Below are 27,946 nucleotides of genomic sequence, written 5' to 3'. Positions count from 1 at the left end.
CATCCAGGATCTCTATACCAGGCAGTGTCTGAGAAATGACCTAAACATTTCTAAGGGCTCTAGTCACCCAAGTCCTAGACTGTTCTCTTTGCTACCGCCGGGCAAGGGGTACCGGAGCACCAAGTCTAAGTCCAATCTTTTTTATTTGATTTCAGGACAAGAGATCAGTCTCTGCTGTTGTTTTAATGAACTAATAAGTCATTTCCCCACGCTGGATGATTAGAACTGAGAACAAGAGATCAGTCTCTGCTGTTGTTTTCATGAACTAACAAACTTTAGAATGACGTGGTGTTTTTGAGAGGTTATTAACGGCTATAAATGTCCATATAATCTGTCACTGCCCAGGATGTAGGCCATTAAGTCTGTGTTGTTATGTTTGTAAGTGGTTATACATTATTGCGTTATGAGACTGTCACGTACCCTGGTTGTATGTCTGTGGCATGCTAATCTTGTAATGAAGGATTTATGAGAGGTTATAACAGGTTAAGGCTGTCACGTACCCAGGTCATAGGCCATGAAGTCAGAGGAGAAGCACTTGGCTCCGTGGCTCATGGACGTGTCGTTGTGAGTGTTCCCTCCAAACACCAGCATGGTTCCGCTAACGATGACCGCCGTGTGGAGGTACCGGAAGAACCCGCTGTCCTTTAGAACCGTCCTGGAAACAGACAGAACCACTGAGAACATCAGCAGGAGAACAGATACAATGTGTCTCCCAAATGGCCCCCTATTCCCTATGGGCCCTGGACAAACCTAGTGCTCTATATAGGGAATAGGACACCCTATTCCCTATGGGCCCTGGACAAACCTAGTGCACAATATAGGGAATAGGACACCCTATTCTCTATGGGCCCTGGACAAACCTAGTGCACTATATAGGGAATAGGACACCCTATTGCCTATGGGCCCTGGACAAACCTAGTGCACTATATAGGGAATAGGACACCCTATTCTCTATGGGCCCTGGACAAACCTAGTGCACTATATATGGAATAGGACACACATATGGGCGGCAGGTGGTTAGAGCGTTGGGCCAGTAACCAGCAGGTAGCCTAGTGGTTAGAGCGTTGGGCCAGTAACCAGCAGGTAGCCTAGTGGTTAGAGTGTTGGGCCAGTAACCAGCAGGTTACTAGATCGAATACCTGAGCTGACAAGGTAAAAATCTGTCGTTCCGCCCCTGAACAAGACAGTTAACCCACTGTTCCTAGGCCGTCATTGTAAATAAGAATTTGTTCTTAACTGACTGGCCTAGTTAAATAAAAAGTAAAATAAAAAATAAAATATAGCGTCCCAACACCACCAGGTACATGAATTAACAGTAATACAGTATCTACACAGAGGGCATGCATTAAAACAGTGGTTACTACAGTGTTAATGTGTTACTATTATAGAGTTAAACACTTACTATAGAGAGCAAATTACTGTGAATTAGAGGCAGACCCATATGAGATTAGAGACAGACCCATATGAGACTAGAGACAGACCCATATGAGATTAGAGGCAGACCCATATGAGATTAGAGACAGACCCATATGAGACAAGAGGCGGACCCATATGAGATTAGAGACCCATATGAGTTTAGAGGCAGATCCATATGAGACTAGAGGCAGACCCATATGAGATTAGAGACCCATATGAGATTAGAGGCAGACCCATATGAGACTAGACAGACCCATATGAGATTAGAGGCAGACCCATATGAGATTAGAGACAGACCCATATGAGATTAGAGGCAGACCCATATGAGACTAGAAGCAGACCCATATGAGATTAGAGGCAGACCCATATGAGACTAGAGGCAGACCCATATGAGATTAGAGGCAGACCCATATGAGATTAGAGGCAGACCCATATGAGACTAGAGGAAGACCCATTTGAGATTAGAGGCAGACCCATATGAGACTAGAGACAGACCCATATGAGATTAGAGCCAGACCCATATGAGACTAGAGGCAGACCCATATGAGATTAGAGGCAGACCCATATGAGATTAGAGGCAGACCCATATGAGATTAGAGGCAGACCCATATGAGATTAGAGGCAGACCCATATGAGACTAGAGACAGACCCATATGAGATTAGAGGCAGACCCATATGAGATTTTTGGATCCGATACCAATTACGATTTGACAGTATTATTATTATTATTATAGGTGGAACAACAAATGTAAATGTTTTCTGTAGGGATTGAAACTCAACTCTCTGACTGGTGTAGTTGCGTTGGGTAATAAGTCCAGTGTTACCGTAGCGCGCCAGGCAAGACTGGTTTATAGCCATGTAAAGAGTGCCCTCTTCAGGACAAATAATGAAATGCAAAAACTAAATAAAGTTCTATGAACAATGGCTTTTTCTACGCATTTTATATCAGCCCTTTTAAATGCTGATAAAATACATCCGTATCAGCCGATGGTATCTGTGAACAGATAAATCGGTCGGGCTCTGCTGTTAATATGGACGTATGAACAGAGCTTATTCACAGATTAGTTGAACTCCCTTGTAGTTAGTCGCTCTGGATCAAAGTGTGAGGATAAGAATATCTGACAAATAACTGCATTATAAAATGGAGGCTAAATGTAATACAAACACCCTCAAAAGAGGTCTTCGCTGAAACTTAAAGGACTAGTTCACTATTTTACAACTTGATGTTAGATGGTTCCTCACCCCAATTTGACTGTTTTGAGTACTCAAATAAAACAGTAGTTTTTAGAAGACAAGGCCCACACTAGAAACACGTGTGCATTTATCTACACTGAGTGTACAAAACATAAAGAACACCTTCCTCACATCGAGTAGCGCCCCCTCTCCCCTTTTGCCCTCAGAACAGCCCCAATTTGTCGGGACATGGACTCTACAAGGTGTTAAAGCGTTCCACAGGGATGCTGGTCCATGCTGACTCCAATGCTTCACACAGTTGTGTCAAGTTGGCTGGATGTCCTTTGGGTGGTGGACAATTCTTGGTACACAAGGGAAACTTGAGAGTGACACAAGAACTGTGTCTGGCATACTGTGTTTAGCATACTTTGGCATGACATGCCAACGACAAATTCTGAAAATACACCTCAATGCCTAACTGACCAAATTATGAAAGACAAACATTGTCATTTTGAATTCCCTAAAGTGAGAATGGAAGCGGTGGGAAAAATATTGTTGTCCAAAAAGCCACTGGGGTCTGACAATTTGGATGGAAAATGACTGAGAATGATAGCGGACGATATCACCTTCAGAAAGTATTCACCTTCCATGACTTTTTCTACATTTTGTTGTGTTACTGCCTGAATTTAAAATGATTATTTTGTGTCCCTGGCCTACACACAATACCCCATAATGTCAAAGTGGAAGTATATTTTTTAGAATTGTTTTCAAATTAATAATAAAAAAATGAATAATAAGTATTAACTCCTTTGTTATGGCAAGCTAAATAAGATCAGGAGAAAAACATGTCTCAAGTCAGAAGTTACATAATAGTGTTTAACATGATTTTTGAAGGACTCCCCCATAACTGTACCCCACAATTGCCTGTAAGATCCTGCAATCAAGCAGTGAATTTCCAACACAGATTAAACCCCAAAGACCAGGGAGGTTTTCCAATGTCTCGCTAAGAAGGGCATCAATTGGTAGATGGGTCCCCAAATCCAATCCAACACATCACTGAGTACCACTCTCCATATTTTCAAGCATGGTGGTGGCTACATCATGTTATGGGTATGCTTGTTCATTTTGTATTTTTTATTTAACCTTTAACTAGGCAAGTCAGTTAAGAACACATTATTTTTTACAATGACGACCTACGCCGGTCAAACCAGGACGATGCTGGGCCAATTATGTGCCGTCCTATGGGACTCCCAATCACGGCCGGTTGTGATACAGCCTGGATTTGAACCAGGGTGTCTGTAGTGACGCCTCTATCACTGAGATGCAGTGCCTTAGACTACCGTGCCACTCGGAAGCTTATAATCGTTAAGGACTGGTGAGTTTTTCTGTCACACCCTGATCTGTTTCACCTGTCCTTGTGATTGTCTCCACCCCCTCCAGGTCTTATTTTCCCCAGTGTATTTATCCCTGTGTTTCCTGTCTCTCTGTGTATTTATCCCTGTGTTTCCTGTCTCTCTGCCCCAGTGTATTTATCCCTGTGTTTCCTGTCTCTCTGCCCCAGTTTTGACCTGTTTTCTGGACTCCATTTTTGCCTGTACACGACCATTCTTTTGCCTACCCCTATTTGGATTTATTAAAGTTCAAAGACTCTTACCATCTGCCTCCTGTGTCTGCATCTGGGTCTCACCTTGTGCCCTTATATTTTCAAGATAAAAAAATGTATGAAATGGAGCTAACTTTTTGTGGAAAGCTCTTAGAGACTTACCCAGAAAGACTCACAGCTCTTAGAGACTTACCCAGAAAGACTCACAGCTCTTAGAGACTTACCCAGAAAGACTCACAGCTCTTAGAGACTTACCCAGAAAGACTCAGAGCTCTTAGAGACTTACCCAGAAAGACACACAGCTCTTAGAGACTTACCCAGAAACACTCACAGCTCTTAGAGACTTACCCAGAAAGACTCAGAGCTCTTAGAGACTTACCCAGAAAGACTCAGAGCTCTTAGAGACTTACCCAGAAAGACACACAGCTCTTAGAGACTTACCCAGAAACACTCACAGCAGTAATTGCTGCCAAATATGCTTCTACAAAATACTGACTCAGGGATGTGAATACTTATGTAAAGAAGATATTTGTATTTCATTTTCCAAAAAGGAGCAAAAACTTCTAAAAACATGTTTTCACTTCGTCATTATGGGTTATTGTGTGTAGATGGGTGAAGAAATTGAATCAATTGAATCCATTTTGAATTCAGGCTGTAACCCAACAAAATGTGGAGTAAGTCAAGGGTATGAACACTTTCTGAAGGCACTGTAAGGAAAGTTTGCCCCCTCAGGCCTGGAGGGAAGCAAAAGTCATTCCGCTACCAAAGAATAGCAAAGCACCCTTCACTGGCTTAAACAGCTGACCAATCAGCCTGTTACCAACACTTAGAGAACAAAAACAACAACAAAAAATGACCAGATACAATGCTATTTCACAGTAAACAAAATAAAAGATTTTCAGCACGTTTATAGGGAGGCCATTCAACATGTAAGGCACTTACACAAATGACTGAAATTGATAATAAAAAGATTGTGGGAGCTATTTTGTTAGACTTCAGTGCAGCTTTTGACATTAACGATGTGCTGGTGGAACAACATATGTGTTATGGCTTTGCATTCCCAGATATATGGTGGATTGAGAGTTACCTGTCTAACAGAACACAGAGCGTGTTATTTAATGGAAGCCTCTCCAACATAATCAAGGTAGTGTCAGGCATTCCCCAGGGCAGCTGTCTAGGCCCCTTACTTTTGTCAATCTTTACTAATGACCTGCCACTTGCACTCAGTAAAGCCTGTGTGTCTATGTATGCTGATGACCCAGCACTATACATGTCAGCTACTACAGCAAGTGAAATCACTGCAACACTTAAAGAGCAGTCAGTTAGCTTCAGAATGTGTGGCAAGAAATAAGTTAGTCCTAAATATTAAAAGCATTGTATTTGAGACAAATCATTCACTAAACCCTGAACCTCAACTAAATTTTGTAATGAATAATGTGCAAATTGAGCAAGTTGAAGAGACTAAACTGCTTGGAGTAACCCTGGATTGCAAACTGTTACGGTCAAAACATGTTGATGCAACAGTCGCTAAGATGGGGAGAAGTCTGTCCATAATAAAGCACTGCTCTTCCTTCTTAACAACACTATCAACAAGGCAGGTCCTACAGGCCCTAGTTTCTACCTTCTTAACAACACTATCAACAAGGCAGGTCCTACAGGCCCTAGTTTCTACTTTCTTAACAACACTATCAACAAGGCAGGTCCTACAGGCCCTAGTTTCTACCTTCTTAACAACACTATCAACAAGGCAGGTCCTACAGGCCCTAGTTTTGTCCCACCTGGACTAATGTCCAGTCATGTGGTCAGGTGCCACAAAGAGGGACTAGACATGCTTTTAAGTCCCATGCCATTATTTGATATGATATGATTTTATAGTATCGACAGCACCGTTTCCCCCTCAGGAGGTTGAAAAGGTTTGGCATGGGCCCTCAATTCCTCAAAGTTCTACAGCTGCACTTCACTGTACTTGTGCATGTGACATTCAAACTTGAAACTTGTCCCATCAGTTAGATACATTTTTAATCTTTGGGCTACCTGGGACGTTAGCGTGCCACCTGTGGCGCACCCTATCAACAGCAGGTGCATTTCAAGAGCGGCAAATTTGAAACCAAATAAATGTACAAATTCAAATTTCTCAAACATACAACTAACTTACAGCCTTTGAAAGATAAACATCTTCTTAATCTAACCACGTTTACCGATTTCAAAAAGGTTTTACGGGGAAAGCATAAAGTTAGGTTATGTTAGGAGAGTACATTGACAATAGCGGTGTGCAATGCATTGTCGATTCAAAGACAGGCTTCACCAAAACCATACAATCAGCTAAAATTATGCACTAACCTTTTACAATCTCCATCACATGACACTCCTAGGACATTATGTTAGAAAATGCATGCATTTTTAGTTCTATCAAGTTCATATTTATATCTAAAAACAGTGTTTTACTATGGCGTTGATGTTCAGGAAATCGTTTCCCTCCAATACCGGCAGTCAAGTCATGACAACAAAATAATTAATTAATATTAGAAAACATTGCTAAAATATTATATTGTCATTCAAAGAATTATAGATTTACATCTCTTGAACGCAATGGACTTGTCAGATTTTAAATTAACCTTACTGGGAAATCACACTTTGCAATAATCTGAGCACTGCGCCAGAAAAATACGCATCGCGATACAGACTAACCGCCATGTTGGAGGAATCTAAAATCGAAAATACTATATAAATAATCCATTACCTTTGATTCTCTTCATCAGATGTCACTTCCAAAGAGTCCCAGGTCCATAACGAATGTAGTTTTGTTCAAAAAAGCTCATCATTTATGTCGAAAAACCTCCGTGTTGTAGCGCATGATCTAAGCCAGCCGGACTTCACTTCACTTCAAGAACGGAAAAAATATATTTCCGTTCGTTCAAACATGTCAAACGTTGTATCGCATAAATCATTAGGGCCTTTTTTAACCAGAACATGAATAAAATTCAAGGCCATTGGGTTTTCTTTTAAAACGTTTCGGAATGAGAGTACCCACCATCAAATCGCGCGCCAGATGTCTAATGGACCATCACGTTCCATGGCTCTTATTCGGTCAGATCTCACTGTAGAACACTCAAAACACTTTGTAAAGGCTAGGGACATCTTGTGGAAGCAATAGGAAGTGCCAGAATATACCTCACCCCCTTTGTTTTTCAATGGCATAGGCTCAAAGTCAATTCAACACATCAGGTATCCACTTCCTGTCAGAATCTGTCTCAGGGTTTTGCCTGCCAAATGAGTTCTGTTATACTCACAGACACCATTCAAACAGTTTTTGAAACTTTAGGGTGTTTTCTATCCATATATAATAAGTATATGCATATTGTAGTTACTGGGTAGGTGTAGGAGGCAGTTAAAAATGGGCACATATTTTTTCAAAAAATTCTCAATACTGCCCCCTATACCCTAACAGGTTAAAGGTATGTATTTCTGTAGGCCTAACAGGAGCTTGTTGAACCATCAGTTAGATACATTTTAAAGGCATGTATTTCTGTAGGCCTAACAGGAGCTTGTTGAATCATCAGTTAGTTACATTTTAAAGGCATGTATTTCTGTAGGCCTAACAGGAGCTTGTTGAACCATCAGTTAGATACATTTTTAAAGGCATGTATTTCTGTAGGCCTAACAGGAGCTTGTTGATCCCATCAATTAGATACATTTTAAAGGCATGTATTTCTGTAGGCCTAACAGGAGCTTGTTGAATCATCAGTTAGTTACATTTTAAAGGCATGTATTTCTGTAGGCCTAACAGGAGCTTGTTGATCCCATCAGTTAGATACATTTTAAAGGCATGTATTTCTGTAGGCCTAACAGGAGCTTGTTGAATCATCAGTTAGTTACATTTTAAAGGCATGTATTTCTGTAGGCCTAACAGGAGCTTGATGGTGCTCTGCTGGTGACACAGTCAGTGATTTCTTTAGAATTCAAGGCACACTTAACCAGCATGGCTACCTGTCACGATTCCCACCGACGGTGGCGCCCCCTCCTGCTCGGGTGGCGCTCGGCGGTCGTCGTCACCGGCCTATTAGCTGCCACCGATTCCCTTTTGCTTTTCCCTTTTTTTATTTTGTGACACCTGTGGTCAATTAGCCATTAGAGGGGCTATTTAGTTTAGCTGGCCCGCTCCTGTTCGTGCGGGATTAATGATTGTTTCTTTGACAGACGGCTTATGTTCGTGTCGACGTTGTTTTGACGCCGTATGTACTTTCTCCCCTGTGTGTGGGAACATTTGTTTTTTGTGTGAGTGTATATTAAAAACACCACTACCCTGTGTTCGCTGCTTCCTGCGCCTCATTCCTCCTCCACGACTACCAAGCCGTAACAGAATCCCGCACCAAGATAAATGGCATGGAATCAGCGGGAGCAGCGGCCACTCCTCTGCCCTCGATGGAGGAACGCATACTCCACCACACGACAGTCCTCCATCGCATCGGATCGGCAATGGACCAGATGATGGAGAGGATGGACCGATGGGAGAGAAGTGGTATCCTCTCTCCACCTCCACTTCCCCCGATACAGCCATCTTCGCCCCCCATGACGTCTGGCTCTGGCGCGCTTCGTTTGGCGCTCCCGAGGGAGTACGATGGGGCGGCGGCTGGGTGCCAGGGATTTTTGCTCCAGCTTGAGCTGTACCTGGCCACCGTCAGACCTGCTCCCACGGGGGAGGAGAGTGTGAGTGCCCTCGTTTCCTGCCTGACGGGCCGAGCTCTGGAGTGGGCTAATGCGGTCTGGAACGGTCCAGACTCGGCGAGGGACCACTACCCAGAGTTCACCCGCCGCTTTCGGGCCGTGTTCGACCACCCTCCGGAAGGAAGAGCGGCGGGTGAACGGCTGTTCCACCTCAGGCAGGAGACGAGGAGTGCCCAGGACTTCGCGCTGGAGTTCAGGACCTTGGCTGCTGGGGCGGGGTGGAACGACAGGGCCCTCATAGACCACTACCGCTGCAGTCTCCGGGCGGACGTCCGCAGGGAGCTGGCCTGTCGGGACACAGCTCTGTCCCTGGACGAGCTCATAGATATGTCCATACGACTGGACAATTTGCTGGCTGCCCGCGGGCGTTCGGAGAGGGTCCTGCTCGTTCAACCCCCGTGCACCCCCGCCCCTACCCCTATGGAGGTAGGGGGGGCCGTGCAAAGGGGCACAGGAGGAGCCAGTCTGGGAGTCGAGATGGCAGGCAGAACACTTCTCGGTCACCTCAGGTGAGTCAGCACCAGATTCACCCAGAACCCCCTGTTGGTCACGTGTTTTTACCTGTTTTGTTTACTAAATTTTTTCCCTCTTCCCAGCATAGGGCGCTAGTCGATTCAGGCGCAGCTGGGAATTTTATGGACCGTGGACTTGCCATTAAGCTGGGCATTCCGCGGGTGCCGATAGATTCCCCTTTCCCTGTGCACTCCCTAGATAGCCGGCCATTAGGGTCAGGGTTAGTCAGGGAGTCTACGGTGCCACTGGACATGGTAACGCATGGGAATCATAAGGAACGCATTAGTTTTTTCCTTATTGATTCGCCTGCGTTTCCGGTGGTGCTGGGGGTCCCCTGGCTGGCTGGTCACAATCCCCGTATTTCGTGGAAACAGGGGGTTCAACAGGGGTGGTCAGAGGAGTGTTCAGGTAGGTGTCTAGGAGTTTCCATAGGTGCCACGTCGGTGGAGAGTCCAGACCAGGTGTCCACCGTGCGCATTCCCCCTGAATACGCCGATTTGGCGATCGCTTTTTGTAAAAAGAGGGCGACTAAATTACCACCTCATCGACAGGGGGATTGTGCGATAGATCTCCAGGTTGACGCTGCGCTTCCCAGGAGTCACGTGTACCCCTTGTCACAGGAGGAGACTGCGGCTATGGAGACATATGTCACGGAATCCCTGGGACAGGGGTACATTCGGCCCTCCATCTCACCCGCTTCCTCGAGTTTCTTTTTTGTGAAGAAAAAGGAGGGAGGTCTGCGTCCGTGCATTGATTACCGAGGTCTAAACGCTATTACGGTGGGGTTTAGTTACCCACTACCTCTCATCGCTACGGCGGTGGAATCATTTCACGGAGCACAGTTCTTCACAAAACTGGATCTCAGGAGCGCGTATAATCTGGTGCGTATCAAGAAGGGAGACGAGTGGAAAACCGCCTTTAGTACCACATCAGGCCATTATGAGTACCTCGTCATGCCGTATGGGTTGAAAAATGCTCCAGCCGTCTTTCAATCCTTTGTTGACGAGATTCTCAGGGACCTGCACGGGCAGGGCGTGATAGTCTATATCGATGACATCCTGATATATTCCGCCACCCGCTCCGCGCATGTGTCCCTGGTGCGCAAGGTGCTTGGTAGACTGCTGGAGCATGACTTATACGTTAAGGCTGAGAAGTGTGAGTTTTCCAAACAAGCCGTCTCCTTTCTGGGCTATCGCATTTCCACCACGGGGGTGGTGATGGAGTGTGACCGCGTTAAGGCCGTGCGTAATTGGCCGACTCCAACCACGGTGAAGGAGGTGCAGCGGTTTTTAGGCTTTGCCAATTACTACCGGAGGTTTATCCGGGGTTTTGGCCAGGTAGCGGCTCCCATTACCTCACTGCTGAAGGGGGGGCCGGTGCGTTTGCGATGGTCGACGGAGGCGGACGGAGCCTTCAAGAAGTTGAAGACGCTGTTCACCGACGCACCCGTGTTGGCGCACCCGGACCCGTCTTTAGCGTTCGTAGTGGAGGTGGACGCGTCCGAGGCTGGGGTGGGTGCCGTGCTATCACAGCGCTCGGGTGTGCCATTGAAACTCCGCCCCTGCGCTTTCTTTTCGAAGAAGCTCAGTTCGGCGGAGCGTACCTACGATGTGGGGGACAGGGAGTTGCTAGCAGTGGTTAAAGCTCTGAGGGTGTGGCGGCACTGGCTTGAGGGGACTAAACACCCCTTTCTCATCTGGACCGACCACCGAAACCTGGAGTACATCCGGGCAGCGAGGAGACTGAATCCACGTCAGGCGAGGTGGGCCATGTTCTTCGCCCGGTTTAGGTTTACCATCTCCTATAGACCGGGTTCCCTGAATACTAGGGCCGACGCGCTGTCCCGTCTCTATGACACGGAGGACCGGCCCATCGATCCAACTCCCATCATTCCAGCGTCTAGGCTGGTGGCCCACCTTAGCTAAGGACGTGAGGTCCTATGTCTCTTCCTGTTCGGTGTGTGCCCAGAGTAAGGCTCCTAGGCATCTACCAAGAGGGAAGTTACAGCCCCTCCCCGTTCCACAACGACCATGGTCGCACCTGTCCATCGACTTCCTGACAGATCTTCCCCCCTCTCAGGGGAACACGGCGATTCTGGTGGTTGTGGATCGGTTCTCTAAGTCCTGCCGTCTCCTCCCATTGCCCGGTCTCCCTACGGCCCTGCAGACTGCGGAGGCCCTATTTACCCACGTCTTCCGGCACTACGGGGTGCCGGAGGACATTGTCTCTGATCGAGGTTCCCAGTTCACATCCAGGGTCTGGAAAGCGTTTATGGAGCGGCTGGGGGTCTCGGTCAGTTTGACCTCCGGTTATCACCCCGAGAGCAATGGGCAGGCGGAGAGGGTGAACCAGGAGGTGGGCAGGTTCCTGAGGTCGTATTGCCAGGACCGGCCAGGGGAGTGGGCGAGGTATATTCCCTGGGCTGAGTTAGCCCAGAACTCACTTCGCCACTCCTCTACTAACATATCACCCTTTCAGTGTGTGTTAGGTTACCAGCCGGTCCTGGCACCATGGCACCGGAGTCAGACCGAGGCTCCTGCGGTGGAGGACTGGGTCCAGCACTCCAAGGAGACCTGGAGAGCCATCCAGGACTCACTAAAGGAGGCCAGTGCGCGGCAGAAGAGGAGTGCTGACCGCCACCGCAGTGAGGCGCCCGTGTTCGCACCGGGAGACAGGGTCTGGCTCTCGACCCGGAACCTGCCCCTCCGCGTGCCCTGCCGGAAGCTGGGGCCGCAGTGTGTGGGGCCCTTCAAAGTCCTGAGGAGGATAAACGAGGTGTGTTATCGGTTGCAACTCCCTTCCTATTACCGTATTAACCCCTCGTTTCATGCGTCTCTCCTCAGGCCGGTGGTAGCTGGTCCCCTTCACGAAGATGAGGTGCCGGAGGTCCCTCCGCCCCCTCTGGACATCGGGGGTCCCCGGCGTTCAGCATACGAGCCATACTGGACTAGAGACGCCGGGCCTACAGTACCTCGTTGACTGGGAGGGGTACGGCCCGGAGGAGAGGTGCTGGGTGCCGGCGGCGGACGTCCTGGACCCATCTATGTTGAGGGAGTTCCACCACCTCCGTCCGAAACGCCCTGCGCCTCGCCCTCCGGGTCGACCTCGAGGCCGGTGTCGGCGCGCTGCGGGAGCCGCGCGTCAGGAGGGGGGTACTGTCACGATTCCCACCGACGGGTGGCGCTCGGCGGTCGTCGTCACCGGCGTATTAGCTGCCACCGATTCCCTTTTGCTTTTCCCTTTTTTTATTTTGTGACACCTGTGGTCAATTAGCCATTAGAGGGGCTATTTAGTTTAGCTGGCCCGCTCCTGTTTGTGCGGGATTAATGATTGTTTCTTTGACAGACGGCTTATGTTCGTGTCGACGTTGTTTTGACGCCGTATGTACTTTCTCCCCTGTGTGTGGGAACATTTGTTTTTTGTGTGAGTGTATATTAAAAACACCACTACCCTGTGTTCGCTGCTTCCTGCGCCTCATTCCTCCTCCACGACTACCAAGCCGTAACACTACCACAGCATTCTGCAGCGATACGCCATCCCATCTGGTTTGCGCTTAGTGGGACTATAATTAGTTTTTCAACAGGACAATGACCCAACACACTTCCAGGCTGTGTAAGGGCTATTTGACCAAGAAGGAGAGTGATGGAGTGCTGCATCAGATGACCTGGCCTCCACAATCACCTGACCTCAGCCCAATTGAGATGGTTTGGGATGAGTTGGACCGCAGAGCGAAGGAAAAGCAGCCAACAAGTGCTCAGAATGTGGGAACTCCTTCAAGACTGTTGGAAAAGCATTCCAGGTGAAGCTGGTTGAGAGAATGCCAAGAGTGTGCAAAGCTGTAATCAAGGCAAAGGGTAGCTACTTTTTAGATTTTTCAATATATTTTGATTTGTTTAACACTTTTTTGGTTACTACAGGATTCCATTTGTGTTATTTCATAGTTTTGATGTCTTCACTATTAATCTACAATGTAGAACATAGTAAAAATAAAGAATAACCCTTTAATGAGTAGGTGTGTCCAAATTTTGGACTGGTAGTGTATGTGTGAAATGTGTTTTGATTTAGAATGGACCATTATAATGCACCTGTATCAAAACTGGCTTCCCTTGACACTTTGTTTTGGTGCACCAGGACCATTCACAGTTGAGCACAATGCTGATTGGCTATTATTTTATTTTTAAATGTAATCAAGGGAGGCCAGACGCTCGCTGCTTCCAGTGCATTCAATGCTACGTGCGGCAACAATGCCATTCTGGTTTGGGCCAGACAGCATCAGATAGAGGGCCTACACAGAGAGACAGAGGGGCGTCGCCTTGCTGGCTCGGATGCTTTCTCCGGTGAGATACATTCAGCTTCATGCAAATTTAATTTGTTTTAAACAGAGACGAAAGATAAATATTTTTTTCTTCTTCCCTTGGCAACCACTGCATAGAACACCTGCTACAGTAATGGGTCGACAGGCACAATTGATAACATTTCAGACCATTTAAAAAAAGTATATTTTCAGACAGTAGAATTCTGCTCTGGCATAGAATGTTCTATTGTTTCCCTGACAACAATAAACGTTGCTGATTGGCGTGTTGTTGTGTTGTCTAAGCAGTGTTTTATGGTAGGGTAGATAGATGTGTTCTCTTTCTACTAAATGTATTGGTAAGTCTGTGTGAGTGGTCTGCGAGCAGGCAGCTCGAAATAATCTGATTGACAGTTCTGGTTACCTAGTAATGGACTTTAGCCCCGCTTCAGAAGCAGCATTCCTTAACCGACAATGCTTCGAAACTATCTCCAGAGAAGGTGTTGTGGCAGCATTTAAAAAGCCATAGTCAACACTTTCCAGACAAATAAATGCTATAGCTGAGGCACTTTCCAGGTGCCACACTTTATATAACCATATTTATAGAGGCCTAGGCTACAATATTCTGCCCATATGAACAACATTTATATAGGCCTAGGCTACAATATTCTGCACATATGAACAACATTTATACAGGCCTAGGCTACAATATTCTGCCCATATGAACACATTTATATAGGCCTAGGCTACAATATTCTGCCCATATGAACAACATGTATAGAGGCCTAGGCTACAATATTCTGCCCATATCAACAAATGTATATAGGCCTAGGCTACAATATTCTGCCCATATGAACAACATTTATATAGGCCTAGGCTACAATATTCTGCCCATATCAAAAAATGTATATAGGCCTAGGCTACAATATTCTGCCCATATGAACACATATATATAGGCCTAGGCTACAATATTCTGCCCATATGAACACATTTATATAGGCCTAGGCTACAATATTCTGCCCATATGAACACATGTATATAGGCCTAGGCTACAATATTCTGCCCATATGAACAACATGTATAGAGGCCTAGGCTACAATATTCTGCCCATATCAACAAATGTATATAGGCCTAGGCTACAATATTCTGCCCATATGAACACATTTATATAGGCCTAGGCTACAATATTCTGCCCATATCAACAAATGTATATAGGTCTAGGCTACAATATTCTGCCCATATGAACAACATTTATAGAGACCTAAGCTACAATATTCTGCCCATATTAACACATTTATATAGTCCTAGGCTACAATATTCTGCCCATATGAACAACATGTATAGAGGCCTAGGCTACAATATTCTGCCCATATCAACAAATGTATATAGGCCTAGGCTACAATATTCTGCCCATATGAACACATTTATATAGGCCTAGGCTACAATATTCTGCCCATATGAACACATTTATATAGGTCTAGGCTACAATATTCTGCCCATATGAACAACATTTATAGAGACCTAAGCTACAATATTCTGCCCATATTAACACATTTATATAGGCCTAGGCTACAATATTCTGCCCATATGAACAACATTTAATGAGGTCTATGCTACAATATTCTGCCCATTTGAACAACATTTATAGAGGCCTATTCTACAATATTCTGCCCATATGAACAACATTTATACAGGCCTAGGCTACAATATTCTGCCCATATCAACAAATTAAATATAGGACGTGGCTACAATATTCTGCCCATATGAACAACATTTATAGAGACCTAGGCTACAATATTCTGCCCATATGAACAACATGTATAGAGGCCTAGGCTACAATAATCTGCCCATATGAACACATTTATATAGGCCCAGGCTACAATATTTTTTATTTTACCGTTATTTTGCCAGGTAAGTTGACTGAGAACACATTCTCATTTACAGCAACGACCTGGGGAATAGTTTCAGGGGAGAGGAGGGGGATGAATGAGCCAATTGTAAGCTGGGGATGATTAGGTGGCCATGATGGTATGAGGGCCAGATTGGGAATTTAGCCAGGACACCGGGGTTAACACCCCTACACTTACGATAAGCACCATGGGATCTATAATGACCTCAGAGAGTCAGGACACCCGTTTAACGTCCCATCCGAAAGATGGCACCCTACACAGGGCAGTGAACACATATATATAGGCCTAGGCTACAATATTCTGCCCATATGAACAACATTTATAGAGGCCTAAGCTACAATATTCCGCCCATATGAACACATTTATATAAGCCTAGGCTACAATATTCTGCCCATATGAACAACATTTATAGAGGCCTAGGCTACAATATTCTGCCCATATGAACAACATTTATAGAGGCCTAGGTTACAATATTCTGCCCATATGAACAACATTTATTTTAGGCCATAACAATGTGTAGCCATACATGATTTAATGAAAAGCACTAAACATACACCTTTAATAACAGACTCACGAACACAATCAGGCAATAGGCTACAGCTGGCTTCACAGCTTCCCTGCGAAACTCAATGTATTGTAGCCTCACCCGGATGAAAGAGTGGCGAATAATGAGTTGGCTTCCGCTGTAGTGTTCAGTGTAAAATATTAAACGTTGTGGCTCGGTTCAGGCGCTACTCACCATCGGCTGCGGTCCACGTCGTACTTGTACAGGTCTCCGGACAGTCCGTACTTGTTAGCGCTGAAGGCCTTGTACCCTCCGTGGATGTAGACGGCTCGAGAGGAGGGGTCAAACACACTGCTGTGGCCGTACCCTCCCTGCACCAGGGCTCCATCCGTAACCACTGCACTCCACGTGTTCCTAGCTGGAGCAGTCACAGAACAGATCGGAAGGTCTACATACACTGCACTCCACGTGTTCCTAGCTGGAGCAGTCACAGAACAGAACGGAAGGTCTACATACACTGCACTCCACGTGTTCCTAGCTGGAGCAGTCACAGAACAGAACGTAAGGTCTACATACACTGCACTCCACGTGTTCCTAGCTGGAGCAGTCACAGAACAGAACGGAAGGTCTACATACACTGCACTCCACGTGTTCCTAGCTGGAGCAGTCACAGAACAGAATGTAAGGTCTACATACACTGCACTCCACGTGTTCCTAGCTGGAGCAGTCACAGAACAGAACGGAAGGTCTACATACACTGCATTCGGAAAGTATTCAGACCCTTTTCCACTTTGTTACGTTACGTTTCCACTTTGTTACGCCTTATTCTAAAATGAATGATTTTTTTTCCTTTCTCAATCTACACACAATACCTCATAATGACAAAGCAAAAACAGGTTTTCAGAAATGTTTGTAAAATTATAAAAAATGTCACATTCACAAAAGTATTCAAACCCTTTAGTCAGTAATTTGTTGAAGCACCTTTGGCAACGATTACAGCCTCGAGTCTTCTTGGGTATGACGCTACAAGCTTGGCACACCTGTATTTGGTGAGTTTCTCCCCATTCTGCTCTGCAGATCCTCTCAAGCTCTGTCAGGTTGGATGGGGAGAGTCGCTGCACAGCTATTTTCAGGTCTCTCCAGAGATGTTCGATCAGGTTCAAGTCCAAGCTCTGGGTAGGCCACTCAAGGACATTCAAAAAATTGTTCCGAAGCCACTTCTCCTACGCACTCAGGAGCAGGTTTTCATCAAGGATCTCTCTGTACTGTCCTCCGTTCATCTTTACTTTGATCCTGACTAGTCTCCCAGTCCCTGCCACTGAGAAACATCCCCACAACATGATGCTGCCACCGCCATGCTTCACCGTAGGGATGGTGCCACGCTTCCTCCAGACGTGACACTTGGCATTCAGGACAAAGAGTTCAATCTTGGTTTCATCAGACCAGAGAATCTTGTTTCTCATGGTCTGAGATTAAGGTGCCTTTTGGCAAACTCCAAGCGGGCTGTCATCGGCCTTTTACTGAGGAGTGGCCACCGTGTTCTTGGGGACCTTCAATGCTTCAGAAATGTTTTGGTGTTCTTCCCCAGATCTGTGCCTGGACAAAATCCTTTCGTCCCGGAGCTCTACGGACAATTCCTTCGACCTCATGGCTTGGCTTTTGCTTCAACATGCACTGTAAACTGAGGGACCTTATATAGACAGGTGTGTGCCTTTCCAAATCATGTCCAATCAAAGATATTTACCACAGGTGGATTCCAATCAAGTTGTAGAAAAATCTCAAGGATGATCAATGGAAACAGGATGCATCTGAGTTTTATTTTGAGTCTCATAGCAAAGGGTCTGAATACTTATGTAAATAAGGTATTTCTGTTTTTTATTTTTAATAAATTTGCCAAAATGTCTAAAAACGGCTCCGAATACTTTCCGAATGCACTGTGAAACATAACATGAATGTAATAAAGACCTAGGCAACAACCATCTGTTTAGGAGGGATATCTCACCTGGCCTTACGGGGTGGATAGGAGGGATATCCCACCTGGCCTTACTGGGTGGATAGGAGGGATATCACACCTGGCCTTACTGGGTGGATAGGAGGGATATCTCACCTGGCCTTACTGGGTGGATAGGAGGGATATATCACCTGGCCTTACTGGGTGGATAGGAGGGATATCTCACCTGGCCTTACTGGGTGGATAGGAGGGATATCTCACCTGGCCTTACTGGGTGGATAGGAGGGATATCTCACCTGGCCTTACTGGCTGGATAGGAGGGATATCACACCTGGCCTTACTGGGTGGATAGGAGGGATATCTCACCTGGCTTTACTGGGTGGATAGGAGGGGTATCTCACCTGGTCTTACTGGGTGGATAGGAGGGATATCACACCTGGCCTTACTGGGTGGATAGGAGGGACATCACACCTGGCCTTACTGGGTGGATAGGAGGGATATCTCACCTGGCCTTACTGGGTGGATAGGAGGGATATCACACCTGGCCTTACTGGGTGGATAGGAGGGATATCACACCTGGCCTTACTGGGTGGATAGGAGGGATATCCTACCTGGCCTACTGGGTGGATAGGAGGGATATCTCACCTGGCCTTACTCGGTGGATAGGAGGGATATCACACCTGGCCTTACTGGGTGGATAGGAGGGATATCACACCTGGCCTTACTGGGTGGATAGGAGGGATATCCTACCTGGCCTACTGGGTGGATAGGAGGGATATCTCACCTGGCCTTACTGGGTGGATAGGAGGGATATCTCACCTGGCCTTACGGGGTGGATAGGAGGGATATCTCACCTGGCCTTACTGGGTGGATAGGATCATTAACCAGCTGTTTAGGAGGGTTATCACACCTGACACAAATTATTGTCTAGTTCTATTTTTCCTGCTGAGGGGGGCCCTATACCTGCACCCAGAGGAGAGTAGTTCAAAGTCTGGGTACAGGGGGTGGCTTGGGGAGGGGATTGACCTTAAAGATCTCCTCCAGGCCTGTCTGTTGGACTCCAAGTACCTTGGGGAGGGCCCTGACCTTAAAGATCTCCTCCAGGTCTGTCTGTTTGACTCCCAGTACCTTGGGGAGGAACCTGAACTTAAAGATCTCATCCAGGCCTGTCTGTTGGACTCCCAGTACCTTGCTTGCTGTGGTGATAATCCTTCTCAGCATATTTCTCTTGCTGACAGTGTAGGCCGGGTGAATTGATACACCAGCCAAAGTGTAGTTAATAACTTCACCACACTCAAAAGGATATTCAGTGTCTGCTTTTTTTTTACCCATCTACCAATAGGTGCCCTTCTTTGCAAGGCATCAGAAAACCTCCCTGGTCTTTGTGGTTGAATCTGTGTTTGAAATTCACTCCTTGACTGAGGGACCTTACAGATAATTGTATGTGTGGGGTACAGAGATGAGGTAGTCATTCATAAATCATGTTAAACACTATTACTGCATACAGAGTGAGTGCCTTGCAATTTATGTGACTTGTTAAGTTTTACTCCTGAACTTACTTAGGCTCCTTACCATAACAGGGGTTGAATACTTATTGACTCAAGACATTTCAGCTTTTCATTTTTAATTAATTTGTAAACATTTTTAAAAACATAAATCCACGTTGACATTATGGGGTATTGTGGGTAGGCCAGTGACAAAAAAAATATCTAAATTTAATCCATTTTAAATTCAGGCTGTAAGAACAAAATGTGGAAAAAGTTAAGGGGTGTGAATACTTTCTGAAGGCCCTGTATACGTCATCATCATCATCATCACTCACCGATGTCGTACTGCTGCACCTGGCTGATGTATCCATATAGAGGGCAGTGTCCGAAGAGGACCAGCATGACCGGACTACCTCCCTCCAGCAGGGGGGGCACTACATGAGCAGTGTCCCACCACGGCCCACTGTTCCTGGGCTCCAGCAGAGAGGGACACCCAGGTCTGGTTCTGGATGTGGAACACCCACAGCTGGCTGGTCACGTTGCCCATAGAGTCTATCTTCCCTCCGTACATGTAGATCTTTCCCTGGGTTAGAGAGGAGGAACAGGACGTTAGAGAGGAGGAACAGGACGTCAGAGAGGAGGACCAGGACGTTAGAGAGGAGGAACAGGACGTCAGAGGAGGAACAGGATGTCAGAGAGGAGGAACAGGACGTCAGAGAGGAGGAACAGGACGTTAGAGAGGAGGAACAGGACGTCAGAGAGGAGGACCAGGACGTTAGAGAGGAGGAACAGGACATCAGAGAGGAGGAACAGGACGCCAGAGAGGAGGAACAGGACGCCAGAGAGGAGGAACAGGATGTTAGAAAGGAGGAACAGGACGTCAGAGAGGAGGAGGAACAGGACGTCAGAGAGGAGGAACAGGACGTCAGAGAGGAGGACCAGGACGTTAGAGAGGAGGACCAGGACGTCAGAGAGGAGGAACAGGACGTCAGAGAGGAGGAACAGGACGTCAGAGAGGAGGAACAGGACGTTAGAGAGGAGGAACAGGACGTCAGAGATCTGGTCGATCAGAGAACAATGAGACTGGGGGCACGTGCACGAGACAACTCCATGTTTTTATTTTTTCGTCTTTGAACGAAAACAGGGTTTCCCGGTCGGAATATTATCGCTTTTTTACGAGAAATATCGCATAAAAATTGATTTTAAACAGGGTTTGACATGCTTCGAAGTACGGTAATGGAATATTTTGAATTTTTTTGTCACAAAACGCGCCGGGCACGTCATCTTTCTTTACCCTTCGGATAGTGTCTTGAACGCACGAACAAAACGCCGCTATTTGGATATAACTATGGATTATTTGGAACCAAACCAACATTTGTTATTGAAGTAGAAGTCCTGGGAGTGCATTCTGACGAAGAACAGCAAAGGTAATCACATTTTTCTTATAGTAAATCTGAGTTTGGTGAGTACCAAACTTGGTGGGTGTCAAAATAGCTAGCCATGATGGCTGGGCTATCTACTCAGAATATTGCAAAATGTGCTTTCACCGAAAAGCTATTTTAAAATCGGACACCGCGATTGCATAAAGGAGTTCTGTATCTATAATTCTTAAAATAATTGTTATGTTTTTTGTGAACGTTTATCGTGAGTAATTTAGTAAATTCACCGGAAGTGTTCGGTGGGAATGCTAGTTCTAAACGTCACATGCTAATGTAAAAAGCTGGTTTTTGATATAAATATGAACTTGATTGAACAAAACATGCATGTATAACATAATGTCCTAGGAGTGTCATCTGATGAAGATCATCAAAGGTTAGTACTGCATTTAGCTGTGGTTTTGTTTTTTGTGACATTATATGCTAGCTTGAAAAATGGGTGTCTGATTATTTCTGGCTGGGTACTCTGCTGACATAATCTAATGTTTTGCTTTCGTTGTAAAGCCTTTTTGAAATCGGACAGTGTGGTTAGATAAAGGAGAGTCTTGTCTTTAAAATGGTGTAAAATAGTCATATGTTTGAAAAATGGAAGTTTTCGGAATTTAGAGGAGTTTGTATTTCGTGCCACGCCTATCATTGGATATTGGAGCAGGTGTTCCGCTAGCGGAACGTCTAGATGTAAGAGGTTTTAACCTTAATTGCTTACTGTTGATAATGGCCAGAAGGTTTGGAGAGATTTATTGAGAATTAATGAACGCTTGAGATAAAGAACATTTCTTTAGTATCACAGATGCAGACAGTGAACTCTAACCCAAGACCCACATTCTGAAAAACTAGGGTATAACAGGAGCAATACTATTGTTATTACTTCATCAATGTTTCTACATCATGACTAGCTAACATGCCTCTAGAACACATACCTCATGTAGTGCCAGAGAGTGTCCATATCGTCCCATGACTGAGTTGACAGAGCGGTTGAGAGACAGCCAGCGATGGGAGCTGAGGTTATACCTGGAAGGAGAGAGAGAGAGAGAAAGAGAGAAGTTCAGGACCACTGAGCATCAAAGCCAGGACCAGGTAGGCCGGGACCAGGTAGGCCAGGACCAGGTAGGCCGGGACCAGGTAGGCCGGGACCAGGTAGGCCAGGACCAGGTGGGCCAGGACCAGGTAGGCCAGGACCAGGTAGGCCAGGACCAGGTAGGCCAGGACCAAGTAGGCCAGGACCAGGTAGGCCAGGACCAGGTAGGCCAGGACCAGGTAGGCCGGGACCAGGTAGGCCGGGACCAGGTAGGCCGGGACCAGGTAGGCCGGGACCAGGTAGGCCGGGACCAGGTAGGCCGGGACCAGGTAGGGGGTTTGGTCACAGATAAGGTTCTCCATTGAGTCCACTCTCTTGTCCAGGACTATGCTTAATGTGTGTCTGGGAAACCTAGCCGTTGAGTACAGGATGGGAAACCGGCACCTCTTTCAGAGGCCACTGATAAGGGGACATTGTTTTCCATGGTCCTTCAAACCGGATAGGAACAACTGTCCTGGTACAGAGCTGATATTTAATACACACACAGCTAATATGTGATATCATGATGTCCAGTGTTATTTTAGATTTTCTTTTACCCTTTTTTCTCCCCAATTTTGTGATATCCAATTGGTAGTTACAGTCTTGTCTCATCGCTGCAACTCCCGTACGAACTCGGGAGAGGCAAAGATCGAGAGCCGTTTGTCCTCCGAAACACAACCCAACCAAGTTGCACTGTTTTATTGACACAACGCCCACTTAATGAGGAAGCCAGCCGCACCAATGTGTCGGAGGAAACACCGTATCTCTGTAACTCACATAGATAATACCTTTGATGACAGTGGTAGCAATACATGTTTATAATATCTACAAAAAACTAAGAAATGCCAATGGAGGGCGGTAATGCGGCCTATATTAAGAACCACATTCCTGTAAAGATTAGAGAGGATCTCATGTTAAATACTGTTGAAGTAATATGGCTACAGGTCCATCTGCCTCACCTAAAGCCCATTCTGGTGGGAAGTTGCTATAGACCACCAAGTGCTAACAGTCAGTATCTGGATAATATGTGGGAAAACAAAATCAAATCAAATTCATTTTTAATTGTCACATGCGCCGAATACAACAGTGTTACTTGCCTCAAAGCGAGCATAGAAGTAATTCAGCTCGTCTGGTAAGCTCGTGTCACTGGGCAGCTCTAGGCTGTGCTTCCCTTTGTAGTCTGTAATAGTTTGCAAGACCTGCCAAATCCGACGAGCGTCGGAGCTGGTGTAGTACAATTCGATCTTAGTCCTGTATCGACACTTTGCCTGTTTGATGGTTTGTCGGAGGGCATAGCGGGATTTCATATAAGCTTCCGGGTTAGAGTCCCGCTCTTTGAAAGCGGCAGCTCTACCCTTTAGCTCAGTGCAGATGTTGCCTGTAATCCATGGCTTCTGGTTGGGGTATGTACGTACCGTCACTGTGGGGATGACATCATCGATGCACTTATTGATGAAGCTAGTGACTGATGTGGTGTACTCCCCAATGCCATCGGAAGAATCCCAGAACATATTCCAGTCTGTGCTAGCAAAACAGTCCTGTAGCTTAGCATCTGCTTCATCTGACCACTTTTTTATTGACAGAGTCACTGGTGCTTCCTGCTTTAATTTCTGCTTGTAAGCAGGAATCAGGAGGATAGAATTATGGTCAGATTTGAAAAATGGAGGGCGAGGGAGAGCTTTGTACACGTCTCTGTGTGTGGAGTAAAGGTGGTCTAGAGTTTTCTTCCCTTTGGTTGCACATTTAACATGCTGATATAAATTACGCAAAACGGATTTAAGTTTCCCTGCATTAAAGTCCCTGGCCACTAGGGGCTCTGCCTCTGTTAGAGTCTTTTCCTGTTTGCTTATGGCGGTATACAGCTCATTGAGTGTGGTCTTAGTGCCAGCATCAGTCTGTGGTGGTATGTAGACAGCTATGAAAAATACAGATGAAAACTCTCTAGGTAGATAGTGTGGTCTACAGCTTATCATTTGATACTCTACCTCAGGCGAGCAAAACCTTGAGACTTCCTTAGATATCGTGCACCAGCTGTTGTTTACAAATATACATAGACCGCCACCCCTTGTCTTATCAGAAGCTGCTGTTCTATCCTGCCGATACAGTGCATAACCTGCCAGCTATATGTAACGCATGTTGTCATTCAGCCATGACTCGGTGAAACATAAGATATTACGGTTTTTAATGTCCCGTTGGTAGGATGTACGTGCTTTTAGTCCGTCCAATTGATTATCCAGCGATTGTACATTGGCCAATAGTACGGATGGCAAAGGCAGATTAGCAACTCATCGCTTGATCCTCACAAGGCACCTGATCTCCTTCTGCGAAATCTCAGTCTCTTTCTCCTGCCAATGACGGGGATGAGGGCCTGTTCAGCTGTCTGAAGTAAATCCCTCTCGTCCGACTCATTAAAGAAAAATTATTCGTCCAATTCAAGGTGAGTAATCACTGTCCAGAAGCTCTTTTCGGTCATAAGAGAAGGTAGCAGCAACATTATGTACAAAATATAACAAACTAAATAGCATGGTTGGTTAAGAGCCAATAAAACGGCTCCTCTCCGGCGCCATCTTGTTTGATCATCTATGTGATATCAACATAGAGGTATATTTTCTGGGTGATTTCAATATTGGACTGACTTTCATCAAGCTGCCCACTCAAGAAAAAACTTGGTTCAGGTTATCAGTCAACCTACCAGGGTAGTTACAAACAGCACAGGAGTGAAATCATCAACATGTATTCATCACATCTTTACTAATGCAGCAGAAATTTGCTTTAACTTTTTAACCTGTCTGGGCTAGGGGGCAGTATTTTCACGGTCAGATGAAAAACGTACCCATTTTAAACAGGTTACTACTCTGGCCCAGAAACTAGAATATGCATAGTATTAGTATATTTGGATAGAAAACACTCTGAAGTTTCTAAAACCGTTTGAATGGCTTCTGTGAGTATAACAGAACTCATATGGCAGGCACAAACCTGAAAAAAGTCAACCAGGAAGTGGAGGATCTGAGAATTGTAGTTCTTCTTTCTAGTCCCTTTCGAAACTGCAGTATCTGTGGGGTTACGTTACACTTCCTAAGGCTTCCATTGGCTGTCAAAAGCCTTCAGAAAGTGGTTTGAGCATTCTCCTGTCACTGGGCAGATAATAGGAGCTCAGTTTCTGAGTGGACTGCCTGGCAACAAAGGGATTGGATATGCGCGGTCACGCGAGCACGCTGTTCCTTCTTTTTCTCCTTGAATGAATACGCTATTGTCCGGTTTGAATATTATCGCAATTTTACGTTACAAATACCATAAAGATTGATTTTAAACAGCGTTTGACATGCTTCTAAGTACGGTAATGGAACATTTTGACTTTTTGTGTCTCGAATTGCCCTCGCGCGTTAGCCTTTGGATTGTGACCTGAACGCACGAACAAAACTGAGGTATTTGGACTCAAACGGTCAGAAACAGACTCCATGAGGGTGGTATGAGGGCCCGACATCCACAGGTGGGGGTTGTGCTTACAGCCCAACACCGTGCAGGACGTTTGGCATTTGCCAGAGAACACCAAGATTGGCAAATTCGCCACTGCCGCCCTGTGCTCTTCACAGATGAAAGCAGGTTCACACTGAGCACATGTGACAGACGTGACAGTCTGGAGATGCCGTGGAGAATGTTCTGCTGCCTGCAACATCCTCCAGCATGACCGGTTTGGCAGTGGGTCAGTCATGGTGTGGGGTGGCATTTCTTTGGGGGGCCGCACAGCCCTCCATGTGCTCGCCAGAGGTAGCCTGACTGCCATTAGGTACCGAGATGAGATCCTCAGACCCCTTGTGAGACCATATGCTGGTGCGGTTGGCCCTGGGTTCCTCCTAATGCAAGACAATGCTAGACCTCATGTGGCTGGAGTGTGTCAGCAGTTCCTGCAAGAGGAAGGCATTGATGCTATGGACTGGCCCGCCCGTTCCCCAGACCTGAATCCAATTGAGCACATCTGGAACATCATGTCTCGCTCCATCCACCAACGCCACATTGCACCACAGACTGTCCAGGAGTTGGCGGATGCTTTAGTCCAGGTCTGGGAGGAGATCCCTCAGGAGATCATCCGCCACCTCATCAGGAGCATGCCCAGGCATTGTAGGGAGGTCATACAGGTACGTGGAGGCCACACACACTACTGAGCCTCATTTTGACTTGTTTTAAGGACATTACATCAAAGTTGGATCAGCCTGTAGTGTGGTTTTCCACTTTAATTTTGAGTGTGACTCCAAATCCAGACCTCCATGGGTTGTTAAATTGGATTTCCATTGATTATTTTTGTGTGATTTTGTTGTCAGCACATTCAACTATGTAAAGAAAAAAGTATTTAATAAGATTATTTCACTCATTCAGATCTAGGATGTGTTATTTTAGTGTTGCCTTTATTTTTGTTAGCAGTGTAGTAGCCATATTTAGGAAAACCAAAGTTCCAAAGGCTGGGCCTAATATAGTGTACTAAGAGGTCATACAATAAGTTTTGTAGTGATCCCAATGTTGATGATGTAAAGAATATTTGCTTGTCTGTGGTGTGTAATGAGGAGCAACCAAACGCTGCAATTGCTTATTCCAGTTACTAATAAGCATTCACCCTTTAATAAAATTACTAAAAACTGTTAAATCCCCTTGGATTGATGTGGGTAGAGGCAAAAGATATGGCAACTACTTTAATTCCTTTTTTATTGGCAAGATTAACAATCTTGGGCATGACATGCCAGCCACGCCAGCAACAAACGCTGACACTACACATACAAGTATATCTGACCAAATTATGAAAAGATAAGAATTGTACTTTTGAACACCGTAAAGTCAGTGTGGAAGAGGTGAATTTTTTGTTGTTGTCTATCAACAATGATAAGCCACCAGGCTCTGACAATCTGTATGGAAAATTACTGAGGATAATAGCGGACATAGCTTCCGCGTGTAAATCAGCTAGAAAGATGTGTCGGCATTGAGTATTTGTCTCTGGCCCCCTCCCAGTTAGGGGGAGTGATGAGCTCTACAGCAGTCTCACAACTCAATCGCTGGTTGAAAACTGTTTTCTGCCCCTCCCAAAAGATAGAATTTGCAGAAAATTGGCCCTCTTTCTGGGACCAAGCCTGGCCTGTTGAGGAGTGACGGACTCCATCCTAGCTGGAGGGGTGCTCTCATCTTATCTACGAACAAAGACAGGGCTCTAACTCCTCTAGCTCCACAATGAGATAGGGTGAAGGCCAGGCTGTTAGCCAGCCTGCCAGCTTAGTGGAGTCTGCCACTAGCACAGTCAGTGTAGTCAGCTCAGCTATCCCCATTGAGACCGTGTCTGTGCCTCGATCTAGGTTAGGCAAAGCTAAACATGGCGGTGTTCGCTTTAGCAATCTCACTAGAATAAAGACCTCCTCCATTCCTGCCATTATTGAAAGAGATTGTGATACCTCACATCTCAAAATAGGGCAACTTAATGTTAGATCCCTCACTTCCAAGGCAGTTATAGTCAATGAACTAATCACTGATCATAATCTTGATGTGATTGGCCTGACTGAAACATGGCTTAATCCTGATGAATTTACTGTGTTAAATGAGGCCTCACCTCCTGGTTACACTAGTGACCATATCCCCCGCGCATCCCGCAAAGGTGGAGGTGTTGCTAACATTTACGATAGCAAATTTCAATTTACAAAGAAAAAAAACCCGACGTTTTTGTCTTTTGAGCTTCTAGTCATGAAATCTATGCAGCCTACTCAATCACTTTTTATAGCTACTGTTTACAGGCCTCCTGGGCCATATACAGCGTTCCTCACTGAGTTCCCTGAATTCCTATCGGACATTGTAGTCACAGCAGATAATATTCAAATTTTTGGTGACTTTAATATTCACATGGA

General features: G+C 45.7%; 1 protein-coding gene across 1 annotated transcript in view; it reads right to left on the bottom strand.

The window, feature by feature from the left end:
- LOC115172182 (attractin-like) overlaps positions 1-27,946 on the bottom strand; it is a 127,290-nt gene that overhangs the window by 67,391 nt on the left and 31,953 nt on the right. The window contains 5 exon segments of the mRNA XM_029729338.1: positions 501-655; positions 16,371-16,554; positions 19,910-20,019; positions 20,021-20,157; positions 21,931-22,021. Of these exon segments, the coding sequence (XP_029585198.1) occupies positions 501-655; positions 16,371-16,554; positions 19,910-20,019; positions 20,021-20,157; positions 21,931-22,021 (677 nt within the window).

Source organism: Salmo trutta, chromosome 33 (genome assembly GCF_901001165.1).
Source record: "Salmo trutta chromosome 33, fSalTru1.1, whole genome shotgun sequence".
In the NCBI taxonomy this organism is placed as follows: domain Eukaryota; kingdom Metazoa; phylum Chordata; class Actinopteri; order Salmoniformes; family Salmonidae; genus Salmo; species Salmo trutta.
Note: the sequence above shows the minus strand (reverse complement) of the source record. Positions and strands in the feature narration are given on the sequence as shown.